The sequence below is a fragment of the Lacerta agilis genome, chromosome 7, assembly GCF_009819535.1.
Source record: "Lacerta agilis isolate rLacAgi1 chromosome 7, rLacAgi1.pri, whole genome shotgun sequence".
In the NCBI taxonomy this organism is placed as follows: domain Eukaryota; kingdom Metazoa; phylum Chordata; class Lepidosauria; order Squamata; family Lacertidae; genus Lacerta; species Lacerta agilis.
The window spans coordinates 31,241,870-31,258,897 of NC_046318.1; the positions used below are offsets into that span (position 1 = coordinate 31,241,870).

At 38.1% G+C, this 17,028-nt stretch overlaps 1 protein-coding gene across 6 annotated transcripts in view; it reads right to left on the reverse strand.

Annotated features, from left to right (window-relative positions):
- ATP9B (ATPase phospholipid transporting 9B (putative)) overlaps positions 1-17,028 on the reverse strand; it is a 124,650-nt gene that overhangs the window by 77,387 nt on the left and 30,235 nt on the right. For all 6 annotated transcript variants that reach the window (XM_033154766.1, XM_033154765.1, XM_033154771.1 and 3 more), the window contains 2 exons: positions 15,587-15,645; positions 13,162-13,213 (listed from right to left, as the gene is read on the reverse strand). In XM_033154766.1, the coding sequence (XP_033010657.1) occupies positions 13,162-13,213; positions 15,587-15,645 (111 nt within the window). The remainder of the gene's footprint in view (positions 1-13,161; positions 13,214-15,586; positions 15,646-17,028) is intronic.

The following is a 17,028-nucleotide window of genomic DNA, read 5'->3' on the forward strand; positions in this document are numbered from 1 at the left end:
TGTAAGCCAAGCCATGGTTACATTTGAACCTGGGCTCATGGTTTAAGAAACCATGAGCAGTAAGCCATAGAACAAACTTTGACTACAGCTCATGATTTGCCTGGAGCAAAACAAAACCACAAGCCTGGATTCAGATGTAATACTAAGACAAACCATGGCTTAGCTCACAGAAGCACAGGCAGGTGGGCACAGAGAAAGAGCAAATATCTTCCCTTTGAGAACTCATGTTTGCTTGTTCTTGCTAAGGCATGGTTTGATAGTGTTATATGCGAAACAGGTCATAATTTGCATACCACTTGCATCAACATACCGGTTGCCAAACTGAAATTGCAGCCATCCACAGCTGTGACAAATAAACAATTCCTTAAACTTTAGAAATGAGAGGTGAAAATAATTATATTTATTTATATTTATACTTATTTCCTTGCTTCTAATCTCATCACCTTATTGGAACCACACTTTCAAACTTTTCTCTATGACTACAAGGGTTTAATCTTTAGTTTGATTTTTAACATAAAGGATCCAATACAGAAATAAACTAGAAGTTTTTTTTTAAAATTGAAGCTTCAAACCAATATTCATTTTTTTTACTGTACATCTCTAGATGTCCCAGTTAAATGTTGCATAATTGGTGAAAATTGGAAGATATTAAGACTCTAGCATTAATTATTGTCTAGTATTGCGGGAGGCTGTGAAGGATAGGCGTGCCTGGCGTGCTCTGGTCCATGGGGTCACGAAGAGTCGGACACGACTGAACGACTGAACAACAACATTGATTTCTTTTGATATCATCAACTATGGCATCCCTCTAAGCTACTTATCTGGGTTTTGCTTGGGAGAAATGGTGTTATGGTAGTCCTAGTTCTTCTTCCCTAAGTGATCTCAGAAGGTGGTGCTGGGGCTGTTGGCTTATGGGGTGTGTCAATATTCCACCTTGTCCCCTATGCTTTTTAACATCTACATAAAACCACTGAGGGAAGTAATCTGGTGGTCTGGGCTAAAGTGTCATCAGTATGTAGAGGACACTCAGTTCTATCTATTTTTAAAGACATATTCCACTCCTCATTACAGGTGATCTTGGGGTGGGTCAAAACAAAATATAACACAATCAAAACAAAAACAAAATAGTATACACTTTAAAAACAGGCACCACCCCTCATCCAAATAGGAATTAACCAAACTCTGAACCCAATCAGTCAAACCCCCTCTGATAGATTTAATAAGTCAAGAGAGACAAGATTCGAGAGGGCAGGCGGTTGGGCATATAGCTGCAAGCACCTTGTCCACATCAGCTGACTGCATAAGCTGAAATCAATATTGCAACACATCAACGCCTGTGGTTTGGGGTATTTCAATAACTGCAGAGTCAAGCTTATTCTGAAGTCAAGTGACTTTATTTTCATAATGTGTACCAGTTGGAAGGAAATTGCTGCTACTAATCCAAGCTTCACCAAGTCAGTCTGACTGTAACAAAGCAATACATAACTATAACAAAGCAGTACCTAACACAGACAGTACACACTATATTTGGTCCATTCCTCATACCATTTGGGGCAAAGACTACACTGAGAGGGAGCCCTGTCTGATGTGTTGGACCTATGACCATGTGAAACAGCCCTGTGACTATCATGGAGGCCTTGAAGTCCTGACCTGGCCCAGTGGCATCCTCGGTATGGAAATAGAAGTCACTCAGGACTATCTGGGGTTCTCCAACACATCAGAGACCACTATATTTGTCATTAGTACAGTCAATCATTCTACTTTTCAAAACTCAGAGAGGTTTACACGGGAATTCTGTTTGTCTTAAATCTAATCACTGATGTTATCTGCACACACTTAATAACATTGCATAACCACTGGGTGCTCCCAATCCACTCACTAGACCACTGCTACCAATACCAATCAGATCTCTCATCCTCCACTATTATGCACAGGCTTTGCAAATAAGTTCATCAGTAGCCTATCTACTAAAACAAGCATGAATTTACAAGAGAAAGTCAAGAGTTACATGACAGCCTCTCATTGCTGCTTCCCCTTTACAAAGTTTAATAGATCAAAGACCCATATTTATAAGACATTGCAAAATGAACCTTCCAAGATTTCCAATGGTCAACTGACCTGCCCACTTCACCCTAGAGTCAGAGGCATAGTGTAGCTAGCTAGCCATGCAGCTTAGTTTACTTCCATCTGATACCCCCCCCAGTGTGTGAACTACAGGAAGAATAAGGGGAGTGGATGGCACTGTGGTCTAAACCCTGAGCCTCTTGGCATTGCTGATTGGAAGGTCGGCAGTTTGAATCTGCACGACAAGGTGAGCTCCCATTGCTCTGTCCCAGCTTCTGCGAACCTAGCAGTTCCAAAGCACACCAGTGCAAGTAGATAAATAGGTACTGCTGCAGTGGGAAGGTAAATGGCGTTTCCATGTGCTCTGAGATTTCCATCACAGTCCATTATGCACAAGTAGCGGTTTAGTCATGCTGGCCACATGACCCAGAAAGCTGTGGACAAACACCGGCTCCCTCGGCCTGAAGCCAGATGAGCACCACAACCCCATAGTCACCTTTGGCTGGACTTCACTGTCCAGGGGTCCTTTACCTTTACCTTTTACAGGAAGAATTCAAGTCTGCAACTCAACCCAGAAAGATGAGTAATAAACAGGGCTACAAAGCAGCAAAAAGATATTGAGGGAAGAAAATGGAAGAATGGAGAAAAGAGGGTGTAAATAGGAAGCTGCCTCCACAAACAGCAGAAATTTCTGTCAAAAATGTGTCTGTCAAAAAATGCTTGTGGATGCAGAGAGAGGTAGCATAATGCTCTGCCGCTTCCCTCTGGCCAATCTTGCCATGACTGGGAGGTCTAGTTCTGTCAAAATAAGTTAAGGATGAGACTTGAGCTGATCCTATACAAGACGAATTTCTCCCAAACTGGGATTCAAGGTATATGCTGGTCACCCTTCAAGTTGAAGGAGTCTTTTCCATATTGGCATATTTTTTGCTTTCCCTGGAGTAGTCTTTTAGATGATATTTCTACACTAGCCTTAAGTCATATTAAGAAAATAAAAGTCAAATCCTTAGGAAATACCAGCCCATTCCACTTTCAGAATTTTTATCTTAAAGCAAGACTGACCATGCAGTTTTTTGCTAAATATAGAATTATTTAGTATTAGCTGGGTAAGTCATTTGACTCGGGAATTAATGCTCAAGGCAGGATGTATAAGAAATAAAGAACATCTTATGAAAAACAGAAAGTTGCAAGCATTATTTTTATTCAAATTCACAGATAAAATACACTGGTAAACATTAATAAGAATAAATGATTTGCTCAGACAAAAGCTGAATATTTTGGAAAACTTAAATTAACAATTTTGCAATATTACAAACCAGCTGCAAATAAACACAAGGAGAGCTGAATATACGGTATATGTAAAACTTCAATTAAAATTGGGGGGGGCGCAACCCCAAGCTAGATAAATAGTTGTTTTGTCTTGTGTTGTACCTAAGGTAAAATTATGTACCTAGGGTAAAATTATGCTCTCTTTGTATTAAACCATGATGCTTTAAATCAATTATTCAGAAAACCTCAAATTTTCAACATGATGCAACTGAGTAAGATTTGATTTACTTTTTTTTAAAGAAGGAGATTATGCTAACATGTTCTCCTTTTATGCCACCGTGCAGCTACGGCTGTATAAATAGAAGCTATTCTGTCTGTATTCTCTCTCAAGTGTTGTGTCTGATAAATTTTTCACAAATGAGAACATTAGCTACAACTAATGCCAGTTAAGCCTCACCAAAACTGAATTATTAAATCTTCTTGCCTATATCCTGTTACAGACTTCTTATGAATACTTGATTTTATTTTGTATAATTGACAAGACTTGTCAGGAAAGGGTGGTTTTAATGGCAATCAAATTAAGATCAACTGGTATAAGTGTCACAATGAAGAGTCTGTGTCAAGTGCTGAAGAATTAATTGATGGGTTATTGAGAAACAATGCATGTGAAGCTGTCATAAAGTGTTGTAATATCAGCAACCTGCTTGCTATGAGTCAGAAACTAAGAGCCCTGGGTTTTATGTCTACACAGAACAAAAGTTTATTTTAAATCATTTATATCACTATATTGCAGGAACATTTTAAGCAGCTGACAAGCTGAAGAACACCACTGAGTTGACATGTTGGGGGTACAGAGCTTCATTTACTATATTCAGAAGAAAAGTTCAGCTTTGATAGCTTGCGGTAAAAAGGAACTGTAATATGTGACAAATATTTATGTCATAATGTTGTCACCCTTGGGACACAGGGAAAAACATATTGACATTTATAAGAGATTGATGAAAATTAGTTCTAAAGCATTAATTTTTCCTAATACCACTGAAAGAACTATGTTCACTCAGGAGATATTTGATCTGAATTAAGAAACTGATGAAGCAATTGATTAATTGGAATTTAAGCCATCAGTCACTGGATCCATCAACAGAATCATTTACATTCTAAACAATCAGCTTATGGTCCAATAGGATACCATGTATTAATACACAGTCAATATGATACCCCTGAACTCATCACAATTCCTTATTGACAAGCACACAGATGCTTTTAATCCAAGCTTGATCATGCTGCATATATTTTAGGGGTCTTATATTGACTCTGTACGTTTTAGGAATTTTTATTTTATTAAATACATTACAGAATTATTTTGCATTCACTGAGCATCATCCAGAGAAAATGAGATATTTAAAGCATCTGCCCACGTTCTTAAATTCTAATTATACAATTTATATCCTCTTTAGAAGCAGAAGTACATCCCAAATCTTCCTTTTCTTGAAACATTTAAAAAAATTAAAGGGTTAAAGCAAGCAAAAACATCATGTGCAAGCAATGAATTCATTTTGAAATTATATCCCATTTTTGAGAATCACTGAAAACAGGACAATTGTGATAGACATAATACTAACTAGTTTAAATTTAAATACTGGAACTCAGAGTTGGAAGGGACCACGAGGGTCATCTAGTCCAACCCCCTGCAAAGCAGGAATCTTTCATCCAATGTGGGGCTTATGATCTACCATCTGAGCTATCCCTCCTCTTGGTGGCAGCATGGACTTGGATAGCTTGGCACTGGAAGATTTCCAAGGACTTACACTAAAATAAATTTATAACGAAGTATGGGAACTAGCCCTTGTAGAGAAGCTGAGTCAGAAGAGGACAGGAAGGAATGGACTCTAATACAGCAGACTGAAGGAGCTTCATAACCTACACCAAGAAGGAAGATATTGGGCAACATCATTTCAGAATATCTGACCTCTGCCACTAATATGGTTTTTGTGCGTAAAACTAAGTAAATAAATACATAAGAAATGAGAAATATATGCATTCTTCTTACATGAAAGCTGAAATCCTAAGCGCACTTACTCGGAAGTAAGTACCACTGAACTCTGTGAGATTTAACCGAGTGAATTTTAGGATTGTACTGTAAATCTCACAAACTGTTGTCAACAGTATTTCAGAATATCTGGCCTCTATTATTCTTTCAGTCTAGATTTAACCTGTCATTTTATTTACTTTTCTACCCTCAAAATGGTTTGTAACTGTATTTATCTCTGTGACCACTATTGCCGCATAATCTCTACACAAACTTGACATATTGTTATCTGGTGATGCTGGAGCCTGAACCTAGAAACCTTTGTGTGCAAAATGTGCAGTATACCACAAACCAATTATTCTCCCTGTATAGCCCCCAGATAATTTTGTGTTCACCAACACTATATTAAGAACTGCTTTAAGTGAGGCTCTTACACCAGGTGTATGTCCACATAATTCCTTTAGTTCATACAAACCAACTTTACTACAGTACTGAGATGAGTTTATTCTTAGCACCCATGTGCAGCACATACATTCACCTGATATATAAAGTACATCAACAACTTTAATGATTTTTAGACCACCGCTACCAGTAATAATTTGCCTTAATAAAGTGCTAAACAAAACTCCACTTTAAAGAAATGTAATATGTGAGTAAAAGCAAAGATTGAACCCGCTTGAGCAATTTGGAGGCCTCTCAAGGGAAGAAGAGGAGGCAGCCGTATTGTATTAATAGAAGTCTGTTCTGTTATACACGAATGGACATTACTGGATTTCCACTCTCCCCTCCTCTCTCTGTGCCCTTTCCGAATCTGCCCCGGGGGTTGGGGGAACCCCTCCAGAACAAATTTAGGGGATGTGCAAGCGGAAGAGAGGGGAAGTTCCATTATGCAAGTTGAACTCATTGTACTGACAAAATGATTTAGCTGGATTTCCCCCATACTTATTAAGTAACACATAGCATTCATTTAGCACTGACACCCTGGGCTCCTTTGGGCGGAAGGGCTGAATATAAATTTAATAAAGAATAGATAAATATAGCGTTTGAGCATTCAAAACATTATATATAGGTTGGTATTTAAGTGGCAGGTGTGATGTTCTACACAGAGTTTAGTTCCGCCTTAACAGTGGAAGTCCCTGCATTGCCAAAATACCCCTCCCCACCCCTGCGCCTCACCTCCAGCCAAAAAAAAGTCAAGGGCCCTTAGGTCCAGTAAATACCTTATGAAGTGCCACCAGCAGTCAGAAAAAATGCACACCTCTGCATTCTGGCCCTTATTCTTGTGTAAATCTTGCAACATCTCTAGAATGTGGGTGAAAAACACCCCCATATTACAGATGAAGGGCTGAGCCTGATAAAAAAAATTAACTTGCCTAAGACCACTTTGCAATTCATAACAGGGGCAAGCTTTAAATGAAGGATTGTTTTTCCTTTTCAGCTCAGTCGTGGCCACTACACTACACCAGCTCTTTAAATATTAGCATATTAAGTATATTATTAGTATACTTTGTATTAATGCTATTATTCCACTTGAGTTTATGTATAAAACAATAGATGGAACACATAAAAGCAATATTATTCAGTGGCTTGAGATAGGTGTCAAAACATTGCTAGCCTGAGTTAAATCAAATGTTAAAACTGGAATAGGAGCTGAGATACGGGAACAGATTAAAGTAGTTTGGACAGATTGTTGGCAGTCACTCATGCCCTGAAGATAAAAGTTTATTTGGCCGTATGTGCAAAACTTCACTATAGTCATTTGTCATTCTCTGTAGCAATACATTTCCCAAACTTTCTTTCGTTTCAAGACAGGTAGGTTTTAAAATGTATGGTTTCTAAACATAATAGATATTTCCAGAACACGTGCCACAACTATTACAGCCTTATTATTCTGTAGCAGTGCTTAGAAAGAGATAGGAGGTGACACTTGAGTTGAACAGCTGAATTCCAAAGTGATACCACATTTTCTGTGCAATTTCAGAGGTTCAAAGTGTCAAACATCCTTGTGCAAAAAGCCACAAAACACTTATCTGTAATTAATTATAATGTATAAATGCACAAAACAACTAAGTAACATTTTTAATGAAATGTAACAGGTCTTCATTCAGGTTTCCTGCTACAGTACTTAAAATAATTCTGTAATTTTTACAGTCAGTAATATAAATTCAACACTGCCATAAATTTGAGGAGGCATAATCTAAGAAGACATAACTAACTACCCAGAATATATAAAAATATATAAAAAGCAAAAGTAGTCCTTAACAACCCCCACCCCCGACACCACAATCCACAGGTGGGCAATATCATACAGCTACCTGTTAAGTGTATAAACACAGGAGCACATTCAACACCTCCTCCTCCAGCACAGTCATGGTGAGGAGGAAGTATGCAAGCTTCAGCTTCCACTTTGAGTTCTACTAAATTCTACCAGAATTTTTTATTATTTTTAATTTTTGTAGAATCACTTTTAATTATACCAAAATTAATCAGTTTGTCAGTTTTGATTACGCCTGCTTTAAAAAAATGTTTATGCCTATCTCAACTACGGCAAAACAAAAGTTCATAAAAGCTTCTCAAACCATGTAATAAGAAATGCAATATATTCGGTGTGGAGCAAATACAAAAGATATCTGGAACCAAAAATACCAAGATTGATCTCACCTTTTGAGGCTATTGCGGTTAAAAAAATGAACAATATAAAAGAGAAGTGGATAACATATAACATATTGTTAACAGAAAAGGAGGAGCAATTGAAACTGAAAAAATATGAGGAGATAAAAACTACCTTTTCAGTTGGTTGGATTACTTTCAAATTAATGAAGTTTATAAATAAGATAAACAAGTGGGTTTCAAAATGGAGCCCTCAAGATTTGAAAGGGAATTATTAAATTGTAAAACCAAGTTAATTTCCCGAATGTATAAACTCCTCTTAGATTTCGAAGCAATGGATGAGATGGTCAAAGTCTCAATGAAAAAGTGGGCACAAGATGTAGGACACCCAATTATGTTTAAAGATTGGGAAACCCTATGGAAGGTGAATTTGAAATTCACGGCTAATTACAACATAAAACATGTTTAAAATGGCCCACTGTTGGTATCTTACACCTTCCAGACTTTCCAAAATGTATAAAAGCTTAGCAAATGTGTGTTGGAGATGTGGAGCGAATAACGGGGACGTGATTCATATGCGGTAGCGGTACGGAAAGATCAAAGTTTTTTGGGAGGAAATATATGAGAAATTAAAAAAGATGATGGGGATATCTTTTACTAAACGACCACAGATATTTCTATTAAGTATGGTGGACAAAGAAATCCCAAACAAGTCAAAAGAAGTGTTTCTGTATGCAATTGCAGAGGCCCGAATATTGGTAGCAAAAGGCTGGAATGATCAGGAATTGCCAAAAATATCAGAATGGCAGAGCAAACTACAAGAATTCGCTGAAATTGCCTTATTAACTAATAATCTTAGAGGAAATTCCAAGCAGAAATTTGTGGGAAAATGGGATATATAGGTGAAACTCGAAAAATTAGAATATCATTGAAAGGTTCATTTCTTTCAGTAATTCAACTTAAAAGGTGAAACTAATATATGAGATAGACTCATGACATGTCAAGCCTTTATTTGTTATAATTGTGATGATTATGGCGTACAGCTGATGAGAACCCCAAATTAACAATTTCAACTTTGGGGTTTTCATCACCTGTACGCCATAATTATCACAATTATAACAAATAAAGGCTTGACATATCTCGCTTTGCATGTCATGAGTCTATCTCACATATTAAACTCCAGTATCTAATGAGAACAATTGCTTACATAAATGGACTTTTCCATGATATTCTAATTTTTCGAGTTTCACCTGTATATACGAGATATGTGCAAAAATATAATAACAGCTTTGCTTCCATGCCAGCTTTTGAGTGCTAAATGAAGGATAACGAGTTGGAAAATTACGGATGTATAATGTTTTAAGAATGTACTGGAGAATATATATATGAAGGTTTATTTTTTGGACTACATTCTGTATTAAGAAAGGTAGATGCAAAGGGATTTGACAGGAAGTCGGATTTGTGGAATTATTTTTTGTGGAAATATAAGTTAAGCTCTTTATAGATATATGTATTATTGTTATGTATTTTCCTTTTCCTTTTTGATAGGGGATTATTCAAGATACAAAGAACAAAACACAGACAAGATAATGTTGTATGTAAAATTTTATTTTGTAACGTTATACAATAACAGTTGGACTAATATGTTCTTTTTTTTGTTAAACTAAATAAATCAATAAAAATTATTTTTTTAAAAAATGTTTAGGCAAGCTCACCCAGATATGCAATTTTAACATTTAAAAATTGCTGGTTTTAGTTATAATTTGATTTTTTTTATGCCAAAATGTTTTAAGGTTTGATTTTATCTGTATTTTAAATAAGTTTGTGCAAACTTCATAGAGGTTTTTGTCAATTAAGCAGTGTATAAATCTTGGTTAAATAAAAATAAATAAAATAATGATGCAACAATGTGTGGTTAAGTGAAAGCTTCTAAATTACTCCTCACAGCTGTACTGGAAGAGAGGGGAGGGATAAGCATGTTAGCCAAGGTTAATTCACTATGACTCAGCATGACATCTAAACACAGCCACTGTAAGGGAACCGCCCTCATCGCAGAGCAGCGTGGAGTCAGTACGCTCTGAGTATAGGGAACCCCGTCCGGTCATCCTGAGCAATTCCTCGTCATCCAGTGGGGGCAGCAGCGATCCCTCTAGTGGGGAAGAAGGACTGCGGGGAGGCAGGGAGTGTTGGGGCTTTAGCAGGGTAGCAGAGCCCTCACGCCAAGGGACACCTCTTCCAGCGCCCCAACTGCGCAGAGGGGTTCAGCGCAGGGGAGATAGGAGGGGATTCCGTTTCCCGCGGCTTTTATGCTGGTCCAAAAACCGGAAGGACTCATTCCCGGACTCTGAACTAGGATGAGTCAGACGTGATCTTTGATGCTCAGCACTGTATATATCTGCACAATAAATGCTTTATAGCAAAGAGCCACAGACTTTGGCTGGCTACTCATGAGCAACACCTGAGAACCTTACAGCCACTATATGAATTTATCACATCAATGTAATATAACAACAGTGTAATCTTATGTATATTTACTCAGAAGTAAGTACCATTGCTTTTAATGGGTTTACTCCCTAGGAAGCGTTAGGGCTGCAGTGTAAGACTAGAATTCAGAGCACTACAAACTAAAGGAACAATATCTGTTGCACAGTTCCTCAAGTAAACAACCAGCTTTTGTATAATCTGTATGCACTAGAGATGGAGGAAGTGACAAAAGAATCCCAAGCTAAGTCGATGGACAAGATTGCCGACTACCAAGGCACACGCCAATTCCTGCTGGGATAACACCACAGTAGTAGAGCTAAAACAGAGGCCTGGCTCTATTGCCAAGATGAAGGAGACATCAGCTCCTACCAGGAAGATACAGGGAGTGTGGTCAAGCAGAGTTCCAACAAAGCCTGTAGCCACTAGTTCAGGGGTCAGCAAACTTTTTCAGCAGGGGGCCGGTCCACTGTCCCTCAAACCTTGTGGGAGGGTGGACTATATTTTGGAAAAGTAAAAAAAAATGAATGAATTCCTATGCCCCACAAATAACCCAGAGAGGCATTTTAAATAAAAGGACACATTCTACTCATGTAAAAACACGCTGATTCCCAGACCGTTTGCGGCCGGATTTAGAAGCTGATTGGGCCGGATCCAGCCCCTGGGCCTTAGTTTGCCTACCCATGCACTAGTTCATAAGCCAGCCAGTCACTGACAATGAGCATCAGCTCTCAAACAACATGGGTTGGGGGGGTGATAATGGTCTCACAGGCCCTTCCATCTTAAATCTAAGAAAAAAAGCTAGCAAGGCAACAGCAAAGAGTGGATGTGGCAACTCCACCCCACCACATGTAGCTAAATTGTGCATTGTCTGTGATAGGGGTTACATATCAGTTCATGGAAGACTACTTGGGCACGCAGTTTTATTTTCTCCCTGCCAGGTTTGCTGCCTTGTACAAAGACATAGCTTCTACACAAATAGAATCGTGATCCTCTCAAAAGCTGTATAAATTCTTATTATTTTAGATCAAGTGTTCCTATCTACTTAAAAGGAAAAAAAAAGCAGAACTACAGAATCAACAACAAGGCCAGTGGAAGTGATGATATTCCAGCTGAACTATTTAAAATTTTAAAAGATGATGCTGTTAAGGTGCTACACTCAATATGCCAACAAGTTTGGAAAACTCAGCAGTGGCCAGAGGATTGGAGAAGATCAGTCTACATCCCAATCCCAAAGAAGGGCAGTGCCAAAGAATGCTCCAACTACCGCACAATTGCACTCATTTCACATGCTAGCAAGGTTATGCTTAAAATTCTACAAGGCAGGCTTAAGCAGTATGTGGACCGAGAACTCCCAGAAGTGCAAGCTGGATTTCGAAGGGGCAGAGGAACCAGAGACCAAATTGCAAACATGCGCTGGATTATGGAGAAAGCTAGAGAGTTCCAGAAAAACATCTACTTCTGCTTCATTGACTACGCAAAAGCATTTGACTGTGTCGACCACAGCAAACTATGGCAAGTTCTTAAAGAAATGGGAGTGCCGGATCACCTCATTTGTCTCCTGAGAAATCTCTATGGGGGACAAGAAGCTACAGTTAGAACTGGATATGGAACAACTGATTGGTTCAAAATTGGGAAAGGAGTACGACAAGGCTGTATATTGTCTCCCTGCTTATTTAACTTATATGCAGAATTCATCATGCGAAAGGCTGGACTGGATGAATCCCAAACCGGAATTAAGATTGCCGGAAAAAAAAGGGGAAAAAAATGAAAAAAAAAATATCAACAACCTCAGATATGCTGATGATACTACCTTGATGGCAGAAAGTGAGGAGGAATTAAAGAACCTTTTAATGAGGGTGAAAGAGGAAAGCGCAATATATGGTCTGAAGCTCAACATCAAAAAAACTAAGATCATGGCCACTGGTCCCATCACCTCCTGGCAAATAGAAGGGGAAGAAATGGAGGCAGTGAGAGATTTCACTTTCTTGGGTTCCATGATCACTGCAGATGGTGACAGCAGTCACGAAATTAGAAGACGCCTGCTTCTTGGGAGAAAAGCAATGACAAACCTAGACAGCATCTTAAAAAGCAAAGACATCACCTTGCCGACAAAGGTCCGTATAGTTAAAGCTATGGTCTTCCCAGTAGTAATGTACGGAAGTGAGAGCTGGACCATCAAGAAGGCTGATCGCCGAAGAATTGATGCTTTTGAATTATGGTGCTGGAGGAGACTCTTGAGAGTCCCATGGACTGCAAGAAGATCAAACCTATCCATTCTCAAAGAAATCAGCCCTGAGTGCTCACTAGAAGGACAGATCCTGAAGTTGAGGCTCCAGTACTTTGGCCACCTCATGAGAAGAGAAGACTCCCTAGAAAAGACCCTGATGTTGGGAAAGATGGAGGGCACAAGGAGAAGGGGACGACAGAGGATGAGATGGTTGGACAGTGTTCTCGAAGCTACTAACATGAGTTTGGCCAAACTGCGAGAGGCAGTGAAGGATAGGCGTGCCTGGCGTGCTCTGGTCCATGGGGTCACGAAGAGTCGGACACGACTGAACGACTGAACAACAACAACAACAACAACAGAATCAATCCAAGAGGATCCATTTGAAAATAGCAATAATATAAACTTTCAGTTACTATAATCACTAGTGTTTATCCTTCACAAAGCATCCACAGAACAATACCAGAAAATATCAACATACCTGTTTTTTCTGAAGTTCTCAGAAACACCATGTCAGATGGAATTCGCTGATTCTGTTGGGAGGGAAGTACAGCATGTTTGTTATATGTGTGTGTGTGTGTGTGTAGAGAGAGGGGGGGGATATTTAATTCTAAGGGTTGAATCCCATATAGTCATTGTGTTCATGGAACAGAATTACCCCCTCCTCTGTGTACCCCTGAACCCACCCAAATCTGCTCCAGAAACATGATGACTTAGTTTCCAACAAATACATTCTTTATTTATACAAACTAGTAATATTTCAATAAGCAGCAGTAAATGAAGTACTTAATTTTTTTTTTTAAAAAGTGAAGCACAATAAAAGTTTGGGGGCCAAAGGGATGTGAACTTGCTTACACAAATCCTTTTGCCTCTAAAGCCATCACTGGGTCCTGCACTAGGCTGAATTGAAGCAAACAACTGTAGCTCAGTATCCATCTGACAATCACACTTCTAACCTCGCTGGCTGGAGGCTAGCACTTGGGCATTAATTTTTACTACACACACTCTATCTCTCAGTGTGTGTGTGTGTGTGTGTGTGTGTGTGTAATATTAGCAAACTTAAACCAACATTTTATGGTCTACATATCCTTTAATAATTATGATGTCAATTGTCCAATGGTGTTTCAATTCTCTTTCCCTTCTTTTCATTTTTTAAAACTATGTTTAACTTGCTAAACTATCAAAATGCTAAAGCTAACTGGGGTTGATTTTGTCCTCAGCAAATAGGATAAAGGAGCCTTAAGCATTTTGCCCATATCACAAGATCCATAGTCACAAATAGCAGACATTAAGTACAGTAAACATCAAAACAGCAGCACTAGTTTACGCTATCACTTTTCCTCCAACAGCCTTTAAGAATCAGGCATTTTAGACTGAGAACCCCCTCTGCACAGTGTTTTTGATCTCTGATCAAATCAATAGCCTTGCATTGCGGTTTAAAGTATGTATGTGTACACACACACACACACACAAAATGATGGGAAACGCAAATCTTTAGCGTTCTACAGAGAAATAACAGAAGAGCCTATTCCAACATCTAAGAAAAGCAAATGACGTGAGAATGAGTGTAGAATCTCATTTCACTCCATCATAAAAAAATTTTAAATGCTGAAATTTTACTGCATATTCTAAAACCGTCCAGATCCTTCCTTTATTGAGCAAAAAGTATTTTTATATAGTAAGGTGGAAAGAGAGGGTACAGAAAAAATATAAATCTTACTGAAGAACATGAACTATATTGTATATTCAATACTTGTGAACCTACTATCTGCAAAACTGAGAGGAGAGGCAAAAGGCAACTTCAGAAGTCAATAAATCATTCCTTAAATGACAAACATAAAATCAGATGAGCTGTCTTTATATAGATTAACTATACATCTTTACAACTTCTCTTTTAATGTTGACATAAACCTTTTAGTCACATCTCAGGTTACTAGCGTTATCCTTTAAAACTGTTGCCCGTTAACAAGCTGAAGGTTTGACAAAAACGTGGCTCTCTCACACACCACCAGACATAATTAATCTTACCATCCTCATTACAATGGCAGGATACCAATAAAAACAAGTTCTCTTATTTGTCAGTTATGAGTTCCAATTATTTGTCTTTGTAACAAAAGTAAATATTTAAAATTATAAAATGCTTTATACTGACAACAATGGTTGAAAAAGATCTACTTTAGATTTGCTAAAATGAAATAAATAAAATAAGCCCTACCAATTTACTCCAAATAATTATTTGGGAGCATATCCAGCTGCAACATTGCTGGAGCTATGCAAGTGTGGACCAAATCGCTCTGATCACCCTTGGACAGGAGATCATTGCAAGCCTTATGTAATAACACAACATTATCAAGATTTTAAATGTTCTTCTCTTGTATCCTTTGTTCAGGGCTATGGGTGACATCCAGCAGCGCCTGTATGACTGCAATGGGCTTCTGACTGTGCAACAGGAATTTCTCTTTTTCTGTTTCCCCCTACAGCCTCACTGTGCGCCTTAAAAATCTGCTCTGGAAGGTTGGTGTACCTTCCAGAGCAGATGGGGGGCAGACTGCTGGCATAACATTAGATAATGCCCATTAACTACCTATTCTGCTTGAAGCCTGCTCTGTGACAGGAAATTATTGTATATTCTGGCGTATAAGACTACTTTTTAATCCAGGAAAATCTTCTCAAAAGTCGGGGGTCGTCTTATACTCCGGGTGGAGAATCTGCGGTCGAGTGTATCTCAAACTTTATATTTTAACTGGAAAAGTTAGGGGTCGTCTTATACATCCAGTCGTCTTATACGCCGGAAAATACGGTATACAAAAAGCAAAAACAATAAATGTATACCGGCTAATGCTTTAAGGGCTCTTATATGTAGTGTTCGTGAGTCCCCAATCTAAAAAATATTTTAAAGTACCAACCTTTTCCACTATGATGAGATCACCAACTTGAATGTCTGAGCTTTTAACTTGCACTTTACCTTTAAATAAATAAAAAATAAGTCAACAGAAGCAATAATCAAGAAATAATCACAGACACATTTTACTCCTATGCTGAGTTTTTTATGGAATAAATGTTTTTAAAAACCATTAAGAAACTTACTTAAATACAACTAGCTTTAAAATAACTGCAACATCATTATAGAATTAAATCTCTGGGAGAAATTTTGGAAGAATGATTTGAAATTTACTGCACGCTATACACTGAAAGAGAACTATATGAAAATGATTCACAGATAGTATTTAACTCAGAGTTGATTGGCTATAATGTACAATGTGGAATCGGATTTGAGCAAAATGTAAAGAAGTAGAAGGAACATTTTTTCATATGTGGTGGGCAAGCAAAAATGTAAAAGCATATTGGAAAATGATATATATTGAGATGAAAAAAATGTTCAAAACAACCCCACCCACCCCACCCAAAAAGAGCCTTCATTGGCCATATTTGACAGGTAGGCCCAAATAAATTATGATGTCAAGTAGAACCAATCTCACCCAAAAGCAGCATTTGGTGCCAAACGCGAACCCAAACAACTAAATCTACTGATTTCCAGCAAAATCAGTTCCACTTGGGAATTCTGATGGAACAGTGAGATGAAAAACCAATTTGGCACTTGAAATTAATTTTCTTCTGCAAAAAAGCAGTTCTGTGGTTGGTGCAATGGCCATTAACACCAAGAAAACATACGCTTATTCTTCAATAATTAATTAAGATAAATTATAGTAAACATAGCATTACTCTGAGTGTCACCGGAAAGTCAGGTGAATTAAACATTTAAATGAGAAACACCTATTAATACCTATTAATATGGGAAGTCTTTGAAATTCATCCTCCTATCTGAAAACCTAAATTTGGCATCCAGAATACAGCTGACACTGAAACTTAACTATTTATTCCCAATCATCCTGTGAACATCTTGCATGTCTACAACCTTTGCTTGAAAATTACAAAGTATCATGCACTTAATGCATGTATCCCAATTCTAAATACTTGTGTTTCTGCTAAATAAGTACCATAGTGGGTGGACCCCATCTCCACTTGTGTGAAGTATTGCTCATTGTGGGGTGATAGCACTTAATCCCTTGTGGTGTTGGTCTCTTGATTTATTCTCAGAATATGCCTTCCTGCCCCAAAATTCTAATTTCTCACAACACGGTAAGAGTTGTTGTTATGAGAGTGAGACTTCTGTTTTACTAAAAAGCTTCAGTAAAATCATGTATCATCAAACTGCTGCTCTGAAGTATAGAATGTGTAGATTTACCCATCACAGCATAGTGCAATTTTTTATGAATGCAGTAACAGGGACAGTTGTTTCCAATGCAAATGTACAAATTCAGGTAAGTTTTACCCTATGCCCACTTGT